Source organism: Drosophila takahashii, chromosome 3R (genome assembly GCF_030179915.1).
Source record: "Drosophila takahashii strain IR98-3 E-12201 chromosome 3R, DtakHiC1v2, whole genome shotgun sequence".
Lineage (NCBI taxonomy): Eukaryota > Metazoa > Arthropoda > Insecta > Diptera > Drosophilidae > Drosophila > Drosophila takahashii.
The window spans coordinates 39076146-39101480 of record NC_091681.1 but is presented as its reverse complement, the minus strand read 5'-3'; the positions used below and the strand labels follow the sequence as shown (position 1 = coordinate 39101480).

The 25335-nt window shown below is 38.9% G+C and overlaps 3 protein-coding genes across 4 annotated transcripts in view; 1 reads left to right on the top strand and 2 right to left on the bottom strand.

Annotated features, from left to right (window-relative positions):
* Positions 1-2016: 2016 nt before the first annotated feature.
* LOC108067050 (lateral signaling target protein 2 homolog) lies at positions 2017-4412 on the bottom strand. Its single transcript, XM_017155871.3, has 3 exons — positions 3311-4412; positions 3129-3252; positions 2017-3076 (listed from the first exon to the last, which is right to left on the bottom strand). Exons 1-3 carry the CDS (start codon positions 4232-4234, stop codon positions 2286-2288), a joined length of 1839 nt encoding a protein of 612 aa, XP_017011360.2. The 5' UTR covers positions 4235-4412; the 3' UTR covers positions 2017-2285.
* A 3710-nt stretch (positions 4413-8122) lies between these two features.
* CCAP-R (Crustacean cardioactive peptide receptor) overlaps positions 8123-25335 on the top strand; it is a 36031-nt gene continuing 18818 nt past the window's right edge. The window contains exons 1-2 of the mRNA XM_044395556.2: positions 8123-8588; positions 24500-24880. Coding sequence (XP_044251491.2) covers positions 24524-24880 — 357 coding nt within the window. The 5' untranslated portion in view covers positions 8123-8588; positions 24500-24523. The remainder of the gene's footprint in view (positions 8589-24499; positions 24881-25335) is intronic.
* Positions 21410-22436, bottom strand: LOC138913412 (uncharacterized). 2 transcript variants are annotated; one of them, XM_070217107.1, is made up of 2 exons: positions 22256-22436; positions 21410-22079 (listed from the first exon to the last, which is right to left on the bottom strand). In XM_070217107.1, exon 2 carries the CDS (start codon positions 21973-21975, stop codon positions 21574-21576), a length of 402 nt encoding a protein of 133 aa, XP_070073208.1. In that variant the 5' UTR covers positions 21976-22079; positions 22256-22436; the 3' UTR covers positions 21410-21573. The 2 variants fall into 2 exon arrangements, with proteins under 2 accessions (XP_070073208.1, XP_070073207.1); XM_070217106.1 differs by having other exon boundaries at positions 21411-22079; positions 22240-22435.

The following is a 25335-nucleotide window of genomic DNA, read 5'->3' as shown; positions in this document are numbered from 1 at the left end:
GCACTCACCCACTGGTAATGGCTTCCTCCAAGAATTTATGACCTTCATTTTTTAAGTTTAATCGGTTTTAATTAAACACAAAAAAATGTCCGTTGATAATAAAGCGATTTTACAGTCTTTTCTTCAACATGAACTGATAATTAGTAGCATTTTACGAGGACGCTGGAACAGAGAAATATTTGTAAGTTGGATATTAGCAATTAAAGACTTTTATTTTAGCTTTTTTCGTTTCATTTTTCCCGTCCACTTCAACCGACATTTGCCGACTGCGTGGAGAGTGTTGCACTTTAATCGCATTAAAAATTGTCACACTAACACAGTTTGCACTTTTCCAAGTCCGTTTCTTCGTGATTTTCCTTCGCTATCAGTGCAAAGTAATGCGGTGGAAAATATTTCTTCTTTGCATATTCTCTTCTCTCACTTTGGGAAAATCAATAGAACTGTTTTCTTTTTTTTTAAGGCGAATTGTAGAATTTATGGCACCGCACTTATTACACAGATTCACGCACTGAGCCCTCTGACAGTCTGGGCCACAATAGTTTTGGTTTTAGCCATGGGTGCGCAATGGCTAAAAAACGAAAAAAAAAAAACACAAATGTAACGCCTCAGTGATTTTAGGGTCAATTAAACGATTCTCGTTTTATGTTTGCCCAGTGATGTACGCAGCGCACTCAGCCCATGTATTTCATTTGTCCAATTTGATTTTGTAAGCCCCTGTGTCAGCGGGTGCAGTATTGCAATTATGTTCAAATTCGATTTTTTCCGCCTCTTTTATTTTTTATTTGACTTTTTTTTCCACCGCTTTTGAACCCACCCCCAGAAGAAACACTGATGTGGCAATGTTTTGCACCTGTTTTTGGCCGTTTTGTTTTGACTAACTTGGCTTAGGCCCGGCACTCGCTGGTTGTTATGGTGATTGGCTCAAACGTGTCACTCAGCCAATTGAGTGCTTTTCCTTCCCTGCGAGTGTGCGTTTTCCCATAATTATAAAAATAAATATGTACACCCCGAAGCCAGTTCAAATATTGGTCATTGCAATTAGCCAACTGGCTGGGTAAAAGTTTCGAATTTCAGGGTGGTGGAGAAAAAGGGGTTGACTGTCAAAGGTGCCGATCATCGGTAATTGCAATTTTTGTTAGTCGAGCACTTGACAGCTTGCACAATATTATTTTATCCATTTTTGGTTTTATTTGTTTCCTTTGTTTTAATGCTAGCCAATCTAAACTGGCTCACAGCTGAATGTTAGGTAGAATGTCCTTGAAAATGAAATTGTCATTGCCTTGAACGCGTTTCCGGGTTTCGGGTTTTTTGCATAACACTTTTAATTCATGTCAAAGGCAACATCAGTTGAAAAACTGCAAATTGCATTTGTCTACATTGCATAAGTTTAATTTGAACTATTTTCCCCAACGCTTTTTAACTTTTATTGCCAACAAAAAGTATTTTTAGCTTAGCTGGTTGTATTTTATTTTACTTTATTTAAATTTGTTTTATACTTTTGGCTCAAACGCACCAATATGTCAACGGCGGACCACGTTCGCGTTTAAACTGCTTTGGCCAACTGAACTAGCGGAAGAACTGGCTGAATTGCCGTGGTCGTAAGCCCATAAAAATGCAGCTGCAGGTTAGGGTTAGTGGGGGTGGTCTTAGGCCCTGTTTTCCACTCGACTCATTTTCACCTGTTTGGGGTAGCTCAGTTGGTTCTTGCCTTGCAGTCAATATAATATGCAGTTATTAGTGACACCAATGGGCATTACTAAGCCGGGATTGGTAATGCCAAGGGCCAAATAGGTCAGTTTTATGCCCAATAGCAGGGCACTTTAAATAATGCACTAAAAAAATATTTGCCATTCAGAAACATTTCTTTATAATGTGGTAATTTTACTTTATTTAAAAAGATTTTTATTAGCATACCATTTTTCTAAATTTCAATTCGGGGTAAATATTTACGTTCAATGAATAAAAACACTAAATTAAAAGCAAAACTTTATACAAACATATTTTATTGATTTTGAACACAGTTTAATTACGAATCCCAAAATTGATTGGAATGAGTACAAGCAATCCATAAGTTATTGCCAATTTTTTTAAATACGTAGTCTAAATTTAAATATTACATTTTTTGGGTTTTACGTTATTTGAGGGGAAATTTAGAGCATTCCAAAGGAAAGATTTAAACAAGTATTAAGATGATTTATGGGGTATAGATTACTCCTCCTCCTTCGTAGCTTATTCATTTGTCTGATCTGGTAAGAAATATTTATAGCTAGTCCATTGGCATTACATTACTGACCATCTCCGGCGCCCTTGTTGACCGGCCTTCTATTTGATTTGGCTGAAGGACGAGCTGTGGCCGCTCCACTCGGATATTTCAAGCCACAATCATCGTCCTCGCTGCACGATGAGATTTCCGAGGAGAACTGGAAGTCGTCGACCTCCGTGTAGGTCTCATCCATACTATCGACCGGAGTTTCCACCTCTGTGTCGTCATCCTTTTTATCACCCTGACAGCCGGCGATCTTACGAGAGCTTTTAGCACCCGGCTCACTCAGTCCACCACTGGACATTTTCTTGGGCATCAAAATGTCCTCGAGATTGGGCAGCTGACCATCAACACTCACATGTCCGTTCATTTCCTTCATTTGCACCTGAGTGCAGTAGCGCTGAATGTGATCGAGGACCTCGCGAACGCCAAAATCAGAGGATTTTCCAACTAAGCTTTGGTCCGAAGAGGATTTACGGGCTGCCACAATCGGCTGCTGAGCCTTGGAAGCACTGTGATAGGCCCCCGAATTCTTCAGACTTTCGTTCATCTCCTTCTTTTGTGAACTAGACACTTTTGTGTGATTCTTGTGACTCTTTCCCCCTTGGTGCTTTAGACTCTGAGATGGCTTGAATCCCAGACTTTTACCCGCCGAGGCAGCTGCTACTAGGTTTGCCTTGGAAAGATTGATCATCTCGGGACTTGGTTTGCCCGTCATCAGCGATTGATGCTGGTAGAACATCTTATCGTACTCGGACTTCATGCACAAGTAGCGAAAGTGCCGGGAGTTCTCTTCGCCGTAGTATATAACCTCTGTGAAATAAGAATGTTATAAAAGTAGCAGGAATATTAAGTAATAACCTACTACTGGTAACCTGTTCCTGCAGTTTGTCCAGATTCTCGTTGGTCTGCTTCAACTCGCCGGAGAACCTTTCGATTTTGTGGCTGAGATCCCGAAAGTTCTTTACCAATGCATCCGAAATGGTGTTCTGAGGGAATAAAAAAATATATATAAATAAAATTAGATATTATAGATTGAGCACTCACTCCTACGGCCGTCTGGACGGTTTGGCGAATCAGCTCGAAGAACTCCTCGGGATCGTCCTCCTTCTCATCGTCATCGGCGGTACTCACGTGCACCTTGCTCGTCGGAATTGGCTGTCGCCCACGCGAGTGCTTCTGATGCGGATGTGGGTGCGGATGTGGATGCGGATGTGAATGCGGTTGTTGTTGCTGGTGATGCTTCAACTGGCTGTGATTCGACATCTGCTGCTGGTGAAGCTGATGCTGCGGTGGATGCTGCATTATTCCCGATTGCATTTGCATTTGCATCTGATGTGCATGAGAATGCTGATTGTGCCGGCGCAGATTTCCCAGATTTGCCTGCTGCGGCTGGGGCGCCATTAGCTCTTTATCCGAGAACTCGGCATTATCATCCATGGGATAGTTGCCCCTCTGGGTATTATTTGCCTTTCCATGATGCTGGTGCTGCATTCTATAGGCCTCCTTTGATTTAGCCACACTATAGTTGTTAATCTTACCCTCTCCCTGGCCAAAATGCGCAGTCTTCGTCGGCTGACGGGCACTGGCCTTGTTGGCCATTTGGTTTCGCCTCGAGGACATGGCATTATAGGGCGATGGCTGTGGATGACCAGGAATCATCTGCGATGGCGATGCCTGCGTCATCGCACTGGGGGCATTCCGCAAATTAGCCGCCGTCAAGGGTAAATTAGTGGTAATATAGTAATCGTTTTCGGTGACAAAACTGCGCTGTGTGCGACCATCGGTTTGCCGGGAGCTAATGGTTCCTCCACCGGCTCCCCCATTTGGACCTGCAGCTCCTCTCACTGTGGTTGTTTTGGTCATCCCTGCATGAGAGATCGCCACGGACTTGACCGGGTGCAGGGAATCCATCTTGGAACCGTACACCTCCTCGATTCCCTTGCGACGATTGGGGCGCACCATTCTCATCGAAGGGCTTAACTTCGGCTTTCACTTGAATTAATCTTGTATCTTTTTTAGCCTTCGATTTCGTTGGCCTCGTGTATTCTACCAATTAACGCAAATGCACATTAATGTATAATCTGTTCTTGAAATATTTTACATTTATATGTGTTCTTCATGTGACTTTGCTAAAATGAATGGAAATGTTTGGAAAGCGATTGAAAGTTATTAGACTAGCCTACTTTGTAAGCTAGAATTATAAAATGTCAGGAATATAATAAAAACTTATATATTATACAGTCCATTTATTAGCATTTATATAAATTAAAAAATAATATTATAATTTACAGAAAAGTTTTATAAGGCCTAATTCTTGAGATTTAAAACCTCACAGAAAATATTTGAAAATGAATTTGCATTACTTTAGAACATTTTTTTTTTGCATTTTAAAAATTTTTGTTGTTGTTTGGCTGCTAATAAAGTTTCCCTGTCTTCCGCCTTTCTTAAAATTATCAAAGCTCTTCAAATCACTTCATAAAATTTGATTTACTCCCTTATATTTACTAGAACATGATAGATTTCTGAACCAAAATCGCATTTATATTGATTACCCACTCCACCCATTACCCACTTGCCAGCCAATTTTATTTTCACACCTCGAACACCGAACCCCTCTTCATTATCCAAGCCGCAGGTGGTGATGGAGTTTTCCCGTAAATTTGTTTACCTTTTGCCGCTCAACTAACCGCAAATGGCAATGACACAGAGCAAAGGTTCAATGTTTGCCCGCCTTTTGGCCGGAAATATTTGTTCGCTTCGACGCCAAATCAAATGCTAATGAGCTGCATCTGATTGCGGAGGTGTGTGGCTACACTCGCTGTTGCCGTTAGAAGTGGTTCATCGCTCAAGAAATTATTACAAATATTTATCCGATTATTTACCTTTGAACCGCCTCGGGCTGTGCTCTGTGTAGCCAAGGCGAATAAATTCGCCGGATGAATCCTTAAGCAGGCAACTAGCTTTAAGGCCATGTCTGGACTGCTGAAAATAGACCGCTTAGCCTCAGGTTACAGACACTTAAGACATAAAGGGAAAGGAATAGGAATACGCACAAGAACGAAGCGAAAAAAAGGGGCTCAATAAAGGGGCTGAAGGACCCTTGAAAATTGGGTCATCTGTCCGTGGGGATTGCGCCTTGAAACGGAAAACCCAAGACACCCGGGCCAACACACTCCTTTTTCTCATATCCTCATTATGCAAATTGCGCATACGACGCGTGTGCTGCGGGCCACTGCAGGAGGCCATCTTTTCTCCCTCCCCCTCTTTATGCGGCCAGCAAATCATTTTGTTGACAATCTGTTGCATGCGAATGTTATTAGAGAAACGAGATGATATCTGTGGGAATAATTTCCATTTAATGCCCACCCTTTTCGTTTCCCCCACAGCTCACTTAATGTCCTAGTCATAAATATATATGAACCATGAAAGGCCGACAAAGACGACAGTCGACAGTTGACTATAATTTAAGATCCTGGACTGCATTTGAATTGCAGCCTTGGAAAAGCCATTTTCTGCATGTGCTGGGCATAAATATTGCAACATTCGAGGAAACGGCAAAGGTCAGACAGGCTTTATTTGTTGAAAATTCGCAGCAAAAGCTGCCGCTAAGCCTTTGACGTTGCTCGGATTGTCATGGCAATACACAAGATATAATCACCATTATTAGTTGTTCCGCTGGAACTGCCCGTTGTTCGATGGAGTGTTTTCCCAGATTAGCTGCAAAATGGCAAAACAAAACGTGAGCCATTCCCAAATTAATATTAGTCATTAGCATTATGCGAAGCGATAAATTTTGATGGGCCACGGCATTAGACCAGCTTAAGGCAGCGACATTTCCAAGAAATTTATCACCCAAGAAAGTTGCCCCGCGGCGCAAATAAATCATCCAAATTGTGACCACACATTTTTAAGCATTCGGTAAGCCACAAAAGAAGCAAGAAATGCTTTTACAGGCACATTTCTTTATTTTTAATTGCAGGCCCCGGCCAATTAAAACTCAAGTGACCGTTGCAGTATTTTACAAACGCATAAATTTGTCGGCTGTCGGCAAGATTTTGAAGACTTTTCCGGACACTTTTCCGACTGCCCACCCAAAATACGTCACTTGCACAATTTTAGTTTTCTATTTTCGGCTTGATGTCAGAGGAATTTCGAGATTTCCTTAGAACTGAGCGGTTCTTTTGTTAATTTTGTATGCCTTAAATCAAATTGGCACAATCACTAATGAGCACGTGCACGAATTTCCTTATGAATTTCTATGAGAAAGCGGGAAAAATAGGCGCAGAAAATTAAAACACTTTATCTAATGACATGCCATAAAAACCATGACCTTTTCTAAGTCTTTGTTAGGAACTTCCGTCATTATTATAATTTATTTGGTGTATTAAGAGGAATCTCATATTTTGTTTCCTTTTAAGAGCATCTGAAAATCATCCATATGTTTTTCTCTTTCATCGTTCTCGCTTATGGATATATTCATAATCAATGATACATACATATATAAAATTTATATTATAAATACTCTGGGCGAGTAAATAATTTTACGCCAATTTATTCGCTTAATTTAAGAGCTATTTATTGTTGTTTATTTATTTTAAAGTATCCCCGCTGACAGACGAACATGACGAGCGAGAATTTTCCCCTTCCCCCTTTTTTCTCACTCTTTTCTGGGCCGTGTGCTTTATGACAAAATGTTCACAATAAATAAATGCTACAACGAAATAAATTGCCGCTACAGATATGATACAAATAAATTTGCTTATTTATGCGATGCTGCCAAAGTTTCCAACAAATTTCGCGATTCGATACGAATCGAGTCGAGAGTCTCTCACTGGCGTTCTCATAAATGCAGCTGCCGTCGCTTTGTTTTGTTTTGTTTTCGGATTTTCAATAAAAAATTACTTCTCGACTCGACTTTGATTGTCGATGATTGTTTTCAGAATTTTGATGGCTTTTTGTCACGAATCCAGAACGGAGCATTTCTTTATGTTGCCCATTTTTTATACGCACTGAAGATCAGTGGACGTGTTGTGTTTTTTGTATTTTTTAGCACATCACAGAAAACTGAATGAAAATACAATTTCCTGGTATTTGGGTCAACAGAACTTTTTGCTTCACTTCAGTGGGATTAATTAAAGTCATAAACATGGTGATGCAATTTTAATTTTAAAGGAAATGCACTGAATGGTTTTATGAGATAAGTATTTAAGCATAAGAAAAAACAAATGTTTAAATTGAAAATATGTTTGGAATTTTCTTTAAATTAAACTTTAATACAGTATTTGGAACATAAATGCTAAAGGTGTTTATAATATTCGCCCAAATTAGCTTACCTTTTATTGTACTTATTAAAAGGTGATAAGAAAGCTCGTGACTTACTTAATGTTGCTGAAACAATAAGCTCTCGTTAGCTGGCAGCAACATGTTGCTGCTGCAACACCCACTACACTTTATTAGCCCCTTGAAGCTGGCTAGTGAACAATAATTAATTGGCCAACTGGCTATAAATATTAACTCAACACTCGAGGCACTCGGGCTGCATATCCGTGTGGATTGGTCAAGTGCAGCAGCAACATTGTTAGCAAAATCTGCGGCATGTTGCTAGTGATTCCGACCGAAAACGAGTTCGCCAACATAAACAAAGAACAGCTGTTGCGGATTGTTCCGCTGTCGGCTTCTTCAGCCGGCTAACTTAAAATGTGGGGTGAAATCAGGCAGGTCACTTGTCGTGTGCCTTCGTGTTGCCGTTGTCGGCAAACCAGCAACACCAGCGCCAGCAGCAACACCAGCAGCAGCAGCAACATCAGAAGCAGCAGCAGCCCAAACAGGAAAATCCGCACGACGATGCCACACAGAAATTCAGTTCAATGCGAAATTTTGTTTGAACCAGACGCGAAATTTCTCAACGCAGCGTGGCCAAAAAATCTTGTTGTCAAGTGCGTGAAAAGTGTCAACAAATAAGGGAGTTTAGTGCCCTACGAACACTGAACAATGTTATATTATTTACCAAAAAATATATGAACAAGGAAAATATTTACAATTAATTGTGCATATAAATCAAGAGACCTTTTTGACCATCGCGTGTGCATCTTTGAGATAAACTTGTAAGACAAGATAACCTGACTAAACGAAGTTCAGTGAAATCGAAATCGCTGGCCAATTGACAGTGCCGCTTGTTTAACACATTTTTGAACACCGAACTCAATTTCCATTTGAATTCAAATACAAATTCAAATCCAAAGTGTAATTTCAATTTCCATTTCGAGTGGACAATATTCAATTGGAATTGCAATTGCAATTCATGGCACGGCAAGTAGTTTGAGTGAGTATCGCGCCGCGATTGCGCAATTACAATTACTAAGCGCCATGCCTTGGACTCCATCCATGTCTCCCTCTTAGCGCTTAAGTATCTATTCAATTCCAATTTACTATATGCTATATGCACTCGTTCGCATTTAGTTGACAGTGATTAATCTCAACATTTGAATGCGAAATCATGCTAAGCTCGCCAATTAATTTGTTCGCCTGGCGACGGCGACTCAATTATGCATGTTACACCAGGATTGCAATGAGTTTTTCGTGCAAAATGTTACACTTTATTCCACAAAATGCAGGCAAATCGATGGCTAATTGATTGGAAGAGTGGTGGGAATTTCATTAGAAATTAATAGTTATGCCAACGCAATTAGCACTAAACTATCCTTAATTGTTTTTATGAAATGTTTATTACTGGAACGGTTTATAAAATTTAATTAAAATTAAGTGAAAACATATGTAAGTGTGCATAATTAGGAATTTCATTAGGAATTAATATAAAATGCATGTTGTCAGAACTGACTAAGTGCCATGCTGCATTTTCTTCACATTAAGATAAATTTTAGGTAAATGGAATAACTTGCCAATTAAAATTTTTATTTTGTATGTTATTAAACTAAACGAGTTGATGGAATTTCATTTGAAGTTAGCTGACATGAAATTGATTTAAGAAAAAAAAAGGATTATTAAACCGGATTTTTTGATGTAACTCACATTAATTTATTAGTTTAAATGCTTAAATACATTTTACAAATGCCAAGAAATCTAAAAAAAGTGCGTCATAATTAAATAAACAAAAATTTAAATAACGTAAACCAAGAATAAAACATTCCACCAATAGTTAAAATAAAACTTTTCACTCCACTCAAATTTGTGGAATTTTTAGGGAAATTTCAAGTTTACATTCATACACATTGCTCTACTTATTGATTCTAGTTTTTAAGTAGCAAAGAATTAATTTAATTTAATTAAAATTCGCCATTGGACACATGAAGGTTGTCAGTTGCATTAAATTAAATACATGAAATGTCAAGAACTTAACGCTGCTGAAGTAGACGAACTTTCTGAAATCTCATTAGAAAAAGGAAGTAGTTGCTGGATAAAACACTCAATTAGTTCACCGACATTCTTTTGAGGATAATAATTATAGCTACAAAATGAGAAAGCAATTTTGTCAGCTACATTTTGACCCATTTCGAATTATCAAAAAGGTCCGCAAGCTGTACAAACAAATGTACTTCAACCTGAATAGACCTCAACTACAGCTGTGAGTTATCAAGTGCTAGCCAGACTGATGTGCATGAATAAACCAAGGCAAAGTCTCTTCAACTTGGCAGAAAATTAAATTTACCTCTGGATGTATAGTTGACAATTTGTTTCGAAAGTGGCGGTTACACTAACCAACAAGAAATGGTAAATGGGGAAAAAAGAGGAGGCGAAACCACTTGGCCACTTGTCTGAAACGCGGCTTCAATGGTGTTTGCCAATTAATAGCGAAATTGAGGCAAGATAAAGTTGAACAAGTGCACTTGTTGGAGGAGGAAAAACTAAAGTTATGTTGTCCTTAGCGAAGGCGGAAGTTGCCGAAATAGCGAGGCACAAAGGGCATATATACGTTCAATAGTAAATAGAAAACTTTGCAGGCGAAAAAAGAAAGGGAAACTATTCGCTGGAAAGTCAGTTATGAGCAGTCAGCACTCACATATCTATATGTACACATGAAGACAACTCTATTCCTGATTCACGACTCGAAATCAATCTCCTTCTCCTCCCACAACCGAAAGTCATGTATCTTTGTGGGGATATACTATAGGATATATATATGTGGGTCAGCGGTGTTGATTGTGATTGATCTGCGTTTAATGCCATTTTGTTGTTAGACGGAAGCGTAAAAATGGTCAGCTAGGAGCGATGATGTGGCACAAATCTCTGCCAGAGGGTCCTTCCCCCTTCCACCACTTGAAGGGGGAGAAGTTTTCTGAATTGAGCTAGAGGACAGGGCCAGTCATCCGAGCTACACATGCTCGACATATTTATGAAGTTGTTGACTTGGCCGTGGCCAAGCGTTGACATGCAATCCGGACAACATATGCGGGGTCTCCTTTTACACAATTTTACGAGCTTATAAGTTTTGGACTCTGGACCCAGGCTAATCATGTCCTTGTGTGGCATTAATAGGCCCGGAAAATGCGCATAAATAAGACTGCACATGGAAAATATTTTTTATTTTGGCTTACGTGAGTTTTGGACACAAGAAAATATGATTTGTAAGAGCTTCAGTTTTATTAAAAAAATTTAAATACTTTCACAAATTTAAATTAATTTTGGGTTTTATTTTCTGTATCAAGAAAAAATATTATTTCAAAGATATAAAATATTTAAATTGCTAATAAACATTTTCACTTCATAAATTTTAAAAAGCTCTTTAAAAGGTAGTATACCATTTTTTCTGTGTAAACACGTCTTAGATAAAGCTTCAAAACTCTCCTGTATTTGGCAACTCCTTGCAAGACGTTGTGTGAATTGAACCAGAAATCCCCTTTCAGCTCCCAAACGACCATATTCACTTGCATCCCAACCCATTCACGTCAAAAACATTAGGATCCCCGCTCAAGACAGCTAGCCCAGATGTATGCAATGGAAGTGCCAGCCATATCACGTATGAGCGCTATTTGCCCAGTCCAGTCCTCAAACATTGAACATTCTACATTCAACAGCCAACACCATACCATCCCCATCCCCATCCCATTCCATCCCCAAGATACATATTTGCACAGAGATACGTGCGTGTAAAATTGCAAATCGCATTTGTAGCTTTGGTTTGTTTCAATTTCCAGCGACTGACATTTTTGATGCATTGATTATGATATTCTCGGTTTTATATTTGCACTTTAGCAGCTGCTTATGCATACTTCATAAATCAACACGAAGTGAAGAAGGGTGGCTTTTTATTCGCCATAAAAAAGATGTAATAAAAATGTTTTAGAAAAATTATAAAAGCTTTGAAAACATTTTTATTTAGCATACAAATGATCTTGATTTTTATTAAAGTCAAGAACTCTCTACTCAACGAAAACATAGGTTTTTCCAATCTATAGGCACACACCGAACTATAAACCTTAAAAAAGGCCAAAAATTTTCCATTCGTCACGTTCTTATCGAGGAAGAAAATCCCCCAATTTATTTGTATACATTTACCATTGAACTCCAGGCTAATCGCAACTTTATGTGTGTCAAAGACATAAAAGAGGAGCCTGGAAAAAAATTGAAACTTCACCATTGATTTGTTGACTTTTCGGGGTTACTTTGCACTCCACAAATTTTACATGCCGATATCGATGGTTCGAAATAAAAGAGGGAGAAGCTCTGACATGGGATGGGTCGCCAATAACAGGAAGTTGTCTATTATACGCCCACGTTTTCTCGGAAAAACTCACACACACACAGATGATTGCAGTAAAGATACGCCGACAGACTGTCTATCACTTTTTGCCGAGTTTTTTCCATTTCCATTTCCACCCCCCTCCACCCAATTTATTTTCGTATGCTGCATTGCTCTGCCGGAAACTTCCGCCCAAAGTTTATCATCTCCAGCTGAATGTGCCACTGATTTGTTGCCACTCTAATATGCCTAATTGAATCTTTTACATTCTGTTTCGTTGTTCTGCTCACCCGAATGCAAATAAATGTAGCTAATTTATTTATTCAAGTTAAATCGTTTGAGAAATTGGGTCACAATGCCTGGGCCCAAAGTTCGTTAGAGGGAATGATTAACATTCTTTTAAATGTAGCACAATTGAATGTTTCCTTTTTTGGGGAAAATCAGCAGAAAATGGCAATATTCTGGGCTAAAAGTTTCCAACAAAATTGCCAAACAAAAAACATGTGTCTATGTTAATTGCTAATGGCTTTTTGTAACAAAAGCCAACATTTAAATACTAATTGCCGGATTAGGACAGCATTTTTACTTGTTATGGAATCGCCACATGGCATTCAACAAAATACTTAAGTCCTAATCCGAATTTAATAAAATATACCAAAAAAATAATTTGCACAACTCACATTCAATTTGTTGAAGCTGCCATTATTTGTCAACTTAATGTGCCTACGTTTTGACTCTGGGGAGATTTCAATTTAAGCTGAAAAAAAGATCTGATTTATTGCGGCAAATTCCTCTGCAATAAAAGGACAAAAAATAAAAGCAAATGTCTTAAAACACGGAGGCTGCAAAAAAAGTTACGAAAGCACAATGAAGACCACCGCAAATGTGTGGCTGCTGTGCCAGCTGTCAATGATTTGTTTCAACAATTTCGCCTGCCGAGTGTCTCGTTAAACGCACATAAATATTGTGATTACCTATAATGTGCTGACTGCCAGTCTGTCAGTCAGTCTTTCTCAGTCTCTCAGTCCATATCCCTGTAAGGACGACTGTCTGAGCTGTCTGCCGCAGGACTTGTTCCCCACTTTTCCCTACCTTTTTAATGCTGTGCTAGCCACATTTTTAATGATGTGTCGAAGCTGCGCCGCCTTCAACGTCAGCCAAAAAGGCTTTAACATAACAATTTACTTTTAATTCAAGCACTCTCCGCCCAGCTTAATTATCCAAGTGGCTGGAGGCCAATAATCGTTGCTGACATTTTAACGGGGATTTCATACGTTTTATTGGCCATGCAATTATGCATAAATCGCTGCGTCTGACACTTCAATAATTTTTAACTGTTATTGCTTCGCCATTTATTATCTCGATGTCCTTTTAAGCATATCTGAATATGTATCAGTAGCTACTTAAAGCATATATTTATTTTTCCTGGAATTAAAAGCTCTGGTGAAAAATTCCATTTAAGTGGCACTTTAGTATCATACTTTTTTGAGGGTGAATACTTAAATATGAAATATTTAATGTCATTTAAACAATACATTTAACTTCACATTTAATTATAATATTATAAACATTGTCGAACTATTTTATTGGTACTATTAACCATAGAAATATCATATCCATTACTCAAATTAATGAGACAAAATCTTATTTTCTGGCTACCATTAATTTATGAATACTTATTAATATTATATTTAAGTGTTAAATGCCTTTATAAGTACTCAATCCATGTCACAAACAAAATATAACAAGCCAAAGAATTAGTTAAGGACCAACATATTCATTATCTTAATCCCGGGTCATTTTTCAAGTTTAGTTTTCCTTCCTGCTGGCCCGCAGGAACCATTGCCGCAAAGCCAAGCTAAAATGTCACATAAATCTCAGATAGGCCATGGCCAAATTTATCAAAGCCCTCTTATCGGTGCCGCCAGCTGTCTAATTAGGCTTTTACTAGGGGTCAGGACAAAAAATATATTAAGGGGGTGATAAGCGATAGGGCAGACACATGTAAACAGGTTGAAATTCTGGCAGCAGGTTGGGGCCAACAAAAGTGACAACAAAATGGCACAAAAACAATGCCAACAGCTGGCCAAAAAAAGATGATGTTACCCGCACTTTGTTTTCTGTTTTTCGATGCGTGGGTGTACGAAACAAAAATTGAAATCCACCCCACGCAACGTGCCAAAAATAGCAAAACAATAGATAAAGCGCCAGAAGCAACGTGTTTTCGTGGTAATTTTTGCAAAAATTAATTTACAGATTGAATGTCATGCAATAAATGGTTCCTGCTGCCAATTGCTGCGCAAATCGAAATTTGTTTGAATTTTCTATTGAAACTTTAGCTGAACATCCATATATAATTTATGGTGTTATTCACACACGCCCACTGTTTCGAGATATTTCTGATACTCCTCTGCGTGTGACAAAATTCAAACAGTAAACTTTTTGAAACTTATTTAAATGCAAAAACTTTTCCAGCGGAAAGGGGATGTGTTTGCAAAAGGGTGAGTGCCCTTCGAAGAGCTTGTGCAGCTGACTGAATGCATTAGCTTCAATCCTTGACGCTAATCGATGGAAAGATTGACAACATAGTGACTTATGAATTTTGAGTGAAAGGATTTCAGGATCCCAAGATCCGCAGGAAGTGAGATTGAAACTTCACTCAAAGTTGGCTCCTTAGTTATACATACTTTCACAGTAACAAACAAAACTTTCCTTAATACTCCTCAAACTTTAGATATATTCCGCATCCGGAAATGTTGTTTATACGCCTGCTGGGCTCATTTTGTTTTATGCTTTTTTTATTCTCTAGATTGTCTTCTCATATGCAATCCAAATATTTCTCCATAAATACCCTCATCCTACGTGATTCATTTTGGTGACGATTTGGGTGCCAATTGCGAATCACATTTTATGTTTATGTGCTCATGACAGATGAACTTTGATAAGTTTATTAGTTTGACGAAGTTATTTTCTGTTACACAGGGAAAATCTATAAAAGCAAAGGCCTGAAAATTACAAAATAATTTAAATCTTTTTAAAAACATTTTTATAATATTATTTATTTAAGAAATTTTTAAAAACTGTATAAAATAACGGCATCAATAAATTTGATTATCTTAAATTACACAGAAACACATCTATAAGTGCATCGAATAAAAAAGTTAAAAAGTATTTTTAAATTAAGTATCTTTAATAAAAAATAAACTTAATTCAATGCTGCTGTAGGTATTCGGTATTAATAATCTCTCAAAAGGCAGCATCTTGCTCTGATCTTAGAAGTTTACATTTTCGAGAGGTGCTTAAAACAAACATTGCAAAAGTCATGCACGTTTGTCGCCCAATTGTATTTACATCTAGTTGATTGTGTGTACGGACAAAGTGCTGCAATCAAAGGTGAGACACCTGGCCTCCGATGCAAAGTCCCAGGTGATGGGGGCCCGGGATGAACCGAAGAACTGAGGAGCTGAGCCCACATGAAAGGAGTAAGTAGTGAGCTGTAAGCAGCATTTGCAGTCGTCGGCGAGTACGTGACAGGCATTTGAAGTGCCGATTCCCTAGATTTTCGAGACCAAGAAGTCGTCGCAATTATGCGGTTTTTAGGGGATGAGGGGCTGCTCCAGATCCAGCTCCACTCACCTGACACCGCCAGGTGCTTGCTCTAATGAGAGCAGCCCAGGACTTTACTTCTTTAGCAGGTGATTGGCGAAATGCCGAAAACGGCATTTGCAGCACCAGCATCTTGCTGAATCTTTGCCGAATCTTGGCGGGGCGGCGTTTATTGATTTTATTCAGGCAGAAGGGAATCGAGACAAATTATTTTACACTCGAGCGATTTGTGATATGTCTGCGACCTGCCGCCCTGCCCACCTAACGCCGAACTCCGAACGCCTACCGCCAACCGCTGAATCATCGCACCGCCTACCCGTGATTGACAGCCTTTCCCAGAAATCCGAAAACGAAAACAAAACATGCCGAGAGAGAAATATGTTAATTTACCGAATAACCTATAAATTCTTTTAAAATTATCAGAAAATGGACAAATAAATAAGATAAAGAAAATAAATTCTTTCTACAATAATTTATTTCATTTCAAAAATTATGCTTTTCACTAACACATTTCTTTATAATTTAAAATTGATTAAGCGTAAAAACACAGGTAAAATGGGTTTTATTTGCACTCATTTGCAACACATTTTTTCTCTGTGCATTCGACCAAAAAGACGCGCTGAGTTGTCTTTAAGTTTTGGCGCTTTCTGATTTGCGAGTTCATTGGTTCTGTCAAATTAAAATGCGTGTTTTGTGCCGCACACCCAGGGGCGCACCTTCAATAATTACAGGGGGCGGCTGTAATGCCCGGTGGCCCACGTGTGGCAGCTGATTGAAATCGACGTTGTAGGTGTCAATCTTTCTTATTTTCTTTCTGGCCAAAAGAAAAAGAGACTTTGGCCCGCCCGCTGACTTGTCTGCCGTTGACTTATTTGCTCATCTGGCCTCGTGCCCACTTTGATTTCCCTTTGCAAAATAAAATGAAATTTACAATTTGTTTCGGTGACTTATTTGGCTGCAAGCTTTTATTATATTTGCAGGGAATACGCACTCGTAATTGCTTTGCATAGCCTGACTTTTTGACTTTTCGGACACTTCCTGGCCGCAACACTTGCATTATTTCGTTTTTAATTAAATACTCGCGCGTGACTTAAATTGCGACAGATTTTTAGGCAAAAGGAGGTTCGTTGACCAGGCCAACAACAAAAAAGAGGAGGTTGGTTGTTGGGAAAACCCGCTGACAGCAGCTTCAGCAGTAAGTATTTTGATTAATTAACAAGCGACGGCCTTTGGGGGCAATAGGCATCGAGCTTGGCGCTTCGAGGTTGGAGCTCCTAACTCAGGACACCATGACACGCGTTTTTCTCTGAATATTCACAGGACTTCAGCGCCAGTGAAGCTGTTTAGTTGGCTCTTTTTTCCCGTCACTCCCTGAAAGTAAAGTCCTTTTTCCGAAGAGTCACCAGATTGGGCGTGATACTTGATGGCTAAACTATAAACTTGAATTTGCATTTTTTCCTTCTAGCAAAATTTGTTATAGAATTTACCACGACGGACCCTCAATACAGATTATATTTGGGCGGAGCTTTCAACGTATTTTTATACTCATAGATAATCTGCCCAAATAAGCTTATTGCGGTCATAAAAACTCAGTTTGGACTTTTCAAAGTTCCTTTTCCTTCCCTGAAATTTGTTTTTTTACTCAAAGATAATCTTCCAAATAGGCTTTCTTCTGTGGGCATAAAAACTCTGTTTTAAATTAGAAATTTATTTTCGTATAGGTTGAACTTAAGTAATCAATTTAAAACAAAACTTTGAGATAACCCCACCCACAATTACTATGCTAGCGACTTTTTTATTAATTAATGCTTTAAAATATTTGGGAAATATAAGCATTATTTGGCAGTTCCTAATTAAAATTGATGTCATTAGTTTGGATATAAAACAAGAGAGAACGCTATAGTCGGGTTGTTGTCCCGACTATCTAATACCCGTCACTCAGCTAAAGGGAGTGCGAACGCTGTGTCGGGTTGGTGTCCCGACTAATCATCGTAACTCAGCTAAAGGGAGTGCGAGGGAGATAGATATATGTTGACAATTTATAAAGCGTATAACTTTTTAATGAATGGTCCGATTTGAAAAATGTCTTCTACATTTCGATAGGTATAAATATACACAACAAAATTGCATTTATACTTCTCGGAAATCTTTAAAGATGTGGGCGCAGGACCCATTTTAAAATCGTTAGTGGGCGATTGTGGGCGTTAGAGGGGGCGTGGCGCTCGGCTAAAATAAACTTGCGCTGCGTAGGAAGCCAAAGAATATGTGTGGGAAATCTCAACCTTCTAGCTTTTGTAGTTTCTGAGATCTCAGCGTTCATACGGACAGACGGACAGACGGACAGACGGACAGACGGACAGACGGACAGACGGACATGGCTAGATCGACTCGGCTAGTGACCCTGATCAAGAATATATATACTTTATGGGGTCGGAAACGCTTCCTTCTAGCTGTTACATACTTTTGCACGAATCTAGTATACCCTTTTACTCTACGAGTAACGGGTATAAAAATGTTTAGAAAGTGTTGATATTTAAGTTTACCAGATTCTTCTAAAAAGAACTAAAAAATATTTATGTTGATCCAAATTAATAAACCATTTCAGCTGTTTGCCAACCCAGACTGGGCATCTCTGCCAATCTTTTTCGAATTCGCCTGGGAGTTGCGGTTGCGGCGTTTTCTATTTTCTGCATTTGCGTCTAATTAAGTCAAGTTCAAAATTCTACTTAGCACAGAACGCGTTGCTCCCCCAACAGTTAGCGATGTATGTGCCCTGCATAATTTATACATATAGCTCACTCTCGATGTCTATATAGTATACATATATATACGCCTGATGATGGAGAGACCCTGGGGCGCTGTGGTTAAGCGTTCGTGGCATTTGGTTTTCATTAGCTAACTAGTAGAACCCATCACCTAAGTGATTTAACTGACTGTTGAATATTTGCGAATAGCGAATGCGTTGAGGTTAAGTCCCTAGTCCTTTGGAATCTACTTGGGGGCCCGAACTAAATGGAAATTTATTATTACGCCCGACCCACACACAACTCATTTGCCAGGTGAAACAATTACTTGCAGTGTGCTTGCCTTGAATACGCATAAATAATAATAATTTCCCAGCAGAACTCTGGACTTTTTTCCATCATTTTCCCCTTCTCGGCTAATTAACGCCCTCCAGCCACTTTGGCGATTACTTTTACGCAGGTATCAGCAGTTTTCCGGGGGGCAGAAGCATAATTTATTTATAATTGACTTAATAGACTCGAACAGCGCTTCCTCACTCGACACTCGGTATTTATTTCATTCGAATTAATTATTTTCACCGATTTATGACACCAAGAAAAATAAAGAAAGGGGTTTCCTTTGGGCAGACAATGTAGATATCAATTTTCAGGGCCTTGTCATTCATGTTTTGTTGCCAAATATCAATCAAATGGCTAAGTGTGTTCGCACATTCGGGAAACTTGACAGACAGACAGATGGATGGATAGATAGACGGGGGTTAAAAATATTTATAAATTATTGTATAAACTCATAATAAATGGGTATTGTTTTGCAACACGATGCTGGGGTCGCTCTGCTTAAATATAGAAGCCAGCAGCAAAAATGGCAAATGGCTCAGCTGCCCACGCCAGGTGTCAAGGCAACACGTCGTATACGCAATTCTTTTAGCCTTAGCTTTTTCTTTTGTCTGATTGCCTGCCGAAAAACAAACTCATGTCTATGGTTTTAGACTTCAGCTTTAGACTTGGCTTAGCACGCGCCTCCCATTTCATTTCATTCATAATAATGTCTACCAAATGGCTGTGCCGGCTAACCGATAAGAAAGTCAAACTTTAAACATATCATGGACCTCGCCAACTTAATCTCGTGTGGCAAATGTTTTGACGCAATTTTGCCCCAAACACATTTCCCATTTACATACATTTGTCTAACTTTTGGCAAAATAAAAAGAAAAGGTTGATGAGGCAGGACTGAAGCAGCTGACATTCCCTCACCGATGTCTAACGTCTGGCGGCGTCTTCATTGTTTCGCAAACTGTTTTACAGGTGCTACAAATTTGAATATAAATACACAAGCAGCTGTGTGCTGTGTGCAATAATAAAATAAAATGCCATTCAATGCCGCCCGAGCACGGTGGTGAATGTTTGTTGGGTTTAAAGGCAAAAGAAAATGTAAATTAAATTTTTCTAATTTAATTAAGGAGTTTTAAACATAAACCTAAGTAAACGGATGTACATATATTATCTAATATTTAACTTTTCATTTTTGCCAAAGCAATCAGTACTTAACATAGTTAAGTTCCTTATTAAATGCTCAGCTTATTGGCATACAAACCTTTTGAAGTTACATCTGATGTAACTCTTTATGAAAAATACATTTTGTATTTTTTTTTTAATTTTGGTATGTATTTTTCTATAAATTATAATACAGAAGATTGCTTAAATTGAAATAAGAATTTTCCAAAAAGTGCAAACCCTTTAAGCATTTAATTTGATATTTACCAAGCATTTTCGCCCAATGGGCCACAGTGCCTGGCAGCCACGTTGAAAAGACGAGTCGGCATTTTTGGCCAACGGGGACCATTCCGAAAGGGGCCACAAAAGTTGTAGACACACACTCACCGTTTCCATTATCCCACATTCCCATTTCCTCGCTGGCTGCAACTTTTCAATTTGCTCGCCTCGACTATTTACAATTTGGGGGAAAACAAAACGAAACGAAAGGAAACACGGGTGGAAAATATATATTTAGAGCCTTAATATCCAGTTTCGGCTACCATTTCGAATTTGCCTGTGTCTCGACGTGCGACTATGTCTGTCATTTAGATTTAAATTTAGTGGCTACTTAAAAGACTGGCGGCGTCTTAAGTGGATTTTCAGTGTCTGAAAAATGTTTTTCAAATTGTCAATTAGTCTGCTGTGTTCTACGCAATCAAAGTATCGAATGAGACACAAGCGCTAGCATAATGAAAATAATCCCCAGCACACATTTTTCCCAACTCAATACCAAATGGCAATTATATCCTTTGGACACAAGCGTCACGCTCCATAAAATTGAAATGAAATACTAAACTTGGGTCGTTATGACGCTGATTGCCATGAACTGCAAGTGCAAGGGGAATTGCAGCGTCCGAGACATAAACATAAGGCGGAAAAATGGAAAAAATGGCCAAGATGGCCAGCAGGATGGAGAAGTGACCTAATAAAGTTTGTGTCCTTTGTCGCTGCCATATTTTTCGCTGTGAAATCAATTTTTCATTTTGAGGCAGCATGACGACGCCATTTTCCCCAGAACCCAGAACAATATATGCTCGGCAATCGTCATGAGAACATTGAAAGTGACTCCGGAGCAGACAGTCTAATGGTTTATATAATGCCGAAATGTCCAAAAACTGAACAACAACATAACATAAATATGCTGCAAGTGGCTTGAAAAGAACAAAAGCCAGATGCTTTCGACTTTTATGACTCATACGCAACGTTGCACAGAGTTCGCCCAAAAACAAAGTGCATCAACAGACAAAAGACAAAAGAAAGTCAGTCGTTTGCCAAGTTGGCAACTGAGATTTGCTAGACACAGATAGCACTCAACTGAAGGATCCCAATCTGAATACGAAACTCATGCTGGGACCTTAAAGGCTTAATACTAAATCCCCTACAAGCATTAGTTAAATTCCCTGCTTTTCTGTGATAAATGAAATTGGTTTAAGATTCAAACATTAGAATATTTTGTTTAAAATTGTTTAAAGTATTTATATTCAAATATATTTACATATAGGTTATTTCCAGTATTTTAAGATTTACCTTTTATTAACAAATACATATTTTTTCATATTTCTTGGTGTTTTTTATTTAATTTTAATGGCTGATTTTTTTGTACGGTGTTATGTTGAGTACATATTTGTTACTGTTTATTTTTTATTAGTTGTATGAGTTATAGATCTTGTGTATGTGTGTGGTATTCCCCTTCCAGTTACTGAATCATTGGGTTTCCGTTCCAATTAGTCTTCAAAATTCAGCTTATCCATGGTTTTCGCCAAATCGGTCGTGTCATCGCTCTTATCGTAGTCATACTCCAAAAATGCTCCCTCCTGCAACTCGCTCTCGATGTCGGCGAAGTCCAATTCAATCAAAGCCAACGGCAGGAACGGATTGATCCTCCGGCGGGATCGCTCGATTATGGAGTCCACATCATCGAAGCGCCGCAACAGATGCATCAGCTTTCCGCGAGTCGCCTCGAACTTGGACATCACCACGTGGTCTGGTTGGGATTTGGGTGCCAGGGTTCTTGGTCGGAAGGCGGGCTTCCGCTTGTAATGGCGCAGCTTCAGGGAGGGTCTATTGCCATTCAGGTGGGCAAGCCACCTCCAGTTGTGTTCCTTCTTCCAGGGCGGCACGCTCATTATTAATATCCAGTTGTGAAGTTGTTCAGACAGCAAACGCTCCAATTTTTCTCTGTCAATTGCCTTCAGTCATTAAATAATGTGACCCTTGTAAACAGAAATACCTGCGTAATTGGATTATTTAAGTTTTAGTTTTCTTTTTTAAGCATCTAAAATATATCACACGATTTTTAAATTTATAAAATAATTAATTTCGTTCATATTAAGCTGCATTTTCTTTTTACTACTTTGCAAGAAATACTTAATTTGAAAAATATTGCAGACCTTTTGAACTGCTCACTTTTCCCAGTAGTCCTTAATTCGGCTTCATTGTTGATAAACTCGATGTCGTTATATCGCTATCCTCTTGAACGCTTCTCTGATTTTCACAATCAAATTGAATGCAGCTCGACGGCTTTAGCGCCAAATTCTGACAAAAGATGCCAATGGCAGTATTTTAAGTCAACTCGAGCGCCGAAAAAAGAGTATTGGCTCAACTGACAGCTTACTCAAAATATGTCAATCAAATTCAGCTTTCGCTTTTTCCTTTTCCCTTCTCCTGTCAAGGTTAACGCAAATATTAAGCCAAGAACTCTGATTTGGGACTGTAGAGTGAGGTGTTCTACCGACTAGACACTTTTCTGGCTATTTTGCATGCAAATTAAATGCGCATTAACAGCAGCCTTTAAACTTTAATACCAAGGCGAACTTATGCAAAGCTCAAATGGGTTGATTCGCTAGTCGCAAAATACTTCAAAGCTGCTTGAGCCATTTACATATGTAAATATGGAAACACAAAAGACTAAGCCTACGGGCTTTTCCACTGGCCGTCATCGGGTTTCTAGAGTGATTACGGTGTTTAATTGTTCTGTGGAAGTAACTTGCATAAGTTTCATTGATAACAGATTAGCAAAAAATGTATACAAAATATACAAAAAAATATTTCCATTGATAAGTCGAAAATTTAAGAGGATTAACTTGTAAACGTTTCAGAGAGTTATATAAAAATTGATATAAACTGTTTACTTAAATTATATCAGAATATTTGGGTCTAGAAAAAAGTAAAAACATTTATAAATATTACAATTTTATTAGGTATTTTTGCAACAACTCAAAATTGTTTAGATCAACATCAAATCGGTTGGGAAATTACAACACCCTCTCAAGCTAATGATAAATTTTCAAAATGCCCAAACGGCGACATGTGGTGCTACTCATCCTGCCTTCCCTTTCCGCAACCCCTCCGAAACCCCTGGAAAATGGCAACTATCCCCCGCTGAGCAGCTGCTCTCGACCAAATTGAATGTGTCAGATGATCAGATGAGTAGAGTGGAGTGGCGACCCAGACGGGTGTTTTTAATATAAATCATTGGCCAAATAGTTGCGTGCTCGCATTAGTGGGCCAAATACCTGGCTGCCACGAACAAAAGTTTTTCGCATTTTAAAGGAGAATTTATTTGCGAATTTCGGGCACGTCGCTCGTGCCGTTCGAGGGCCTCCCGCAAAGTTGCGGCTAATCAATTTAAAGTTGCACCCAAGGAGCAACGAACATGGACAGATGGATCCCAGATCCCAGACACATATGCATGCATAAATTTCCGAGAGGAGAGTGGAGAGGGAGAGGCCACATCAAAGTTCAGGAGCTCCTTTGTTTGCCGCCGGCAAACGTGACACTGCCATTTGGGCTCTAAATGTCTATTGTTGGCTGCTAATTGTTCCAGTTCCTGACCAGAGGGTCGAATTGTAGGCTATCCTCTTCTATTCAATTAGGAACACGTTCGCAGGAGTTCGCATGACACGAGCTTGGTGTCATAAATTATTCCAAACCACTGAACTCAGCTAAGACATATAGATACAATGGCTTAATTGCTCTGTTTAACTAATATCAATATTTATTTGGCTCCTTTAAATTTAAAACATTTTTAAAAAAGAAAATATAGCGTTGTTGCTATAATTTAGCTTAATTTATTCATATCTACTTATCTAAGCTTACATTTTTTACAAACAATTAGTTGTTATACTTGTGAAAATATTTTAATTAAATTTATGTATAAAACCCTAATACCAGTCGTTTTTTTCTAATAAGTTAACCAGCTATTAATGGAGGGCTCCCAAATGTCTATCCAACTGGGAAGCGGCAATAAATGTTCGCATTCCGCTGTTGTTATCTTACAAGCCATAACTAATTTCTAAGGAATCAGGATACCTGCCTTAAGTACATACCCGTACCCCATCCCAAGCCAATTCCATGTCAGCCCCGGCGTATGCGCGATATTAATAACAGGCCAGCAATCCCGCACCTGCTGTTTGGCTGAAATTTACACACAAAAGCCATGTTAAGTGAAGCAAATATTTCTGCATTTTGCTGGCAAAAGTACTTAAAGCATTTATTACGCAGCTTTTCGTTTCGGATTTATGGGTTTTTAAGCATTCGCATAAGGCCCTCGGGGGGAGATCAGGCCATATATTTTAAGATAAACACCATAGTATATGTACTTTTAAGCACTCTTTTAATTTTCTCCGTTAATTTCCCTCTTATTTTCAGGCGATGCCAGACTGAGGCGCAATCATGCTACACTTAAGGCTATTCGATAGCTCGTTCTACTACGCCCTGGAGTCCTCGGGGGTGGTGTCCACCTCCTCCTCCTCCGCCGCTGTCTCCTTGGCCGCCTCCACCTCCACGGAAAGGGCGTTCAATGGCAGCCTGGAGGGGGCAGAGGGCGCTGGGGGCGTGGACGACGTGGCGGCAGTTAATCTGACATATATCACACCTGCGATATCACACGTGATTCTGGCGCCAACAACGATACCCCCAATGGTCCAGATTCCAATCCAGACGACAGCGGCGCCATGTCACGACTTCGACTTAGAAGCGGTCGGCAATTCCACATGCGGCGACAATTTAAATTCGTTCTACTTTTATGAGGTGGGTGAGAGAATATTCGCAGACACACAAACTAATTTATTTATTCGAAATCGAAGACACAGCTGTGTACGCCGCAAATTCTTGAATTCTAACTCTTGAACAGTACTACAATAAATGGCAAATTGCAATACATTTTTCATGCCACAAAATGTGATTTAAGAATTTACATGCAAACCACGTTTGGGGGAGGAGATATTAGGGGTTTCCTTTTAAATTCAAATAAAAATGATTTACTTAGCGGAAGGATTTCAGTGGCTGCAGAATATTAATGCTATATTTATTCAAAGTGGGGGAAATTTTTTTGTAATGTGTAATAAAAATTTTTGATAGTTTAAATTTCAATTTACCTTACTTAAACATTTTTTTGTGGTAAATACTTCATCATTTTTAATAAGCACCTTCAGCAAGTTTACTTCCTGTGAAATTAAGAATAAACAATATCAATTCGATTTACT

Coding starts and splice junctions, on each gene's coding strand:
- LOC108067050 (XM_017155871.3), bottom strand. CDS start 4,234: ATGAGAATGGTGCGCCCCAATCGTCGCAAGGGAATCGAGGAGGTGTAC. Junction 3,253..3,310: donor CCGTCCAGACGGCCGTAGGA/GTGAGTGCTCAA, acceptor TTATTCCCTCAG/AACACCATTTCGGATGCATT. Junction 3,077..3,128: donor GCAGGAACAGGTTACCAGTA/GTAGGTTATTAC, acceptor CTTATTTCACAG/AGGTTATATACTACGGCGAA.
- LOC138913412 (XM_070217107.1), bottom strand. CDS start 21,975: ATGAGCGTGCCGCCCTGGAAGAAGGAACACAACTGGAGGTGGCTTGCC.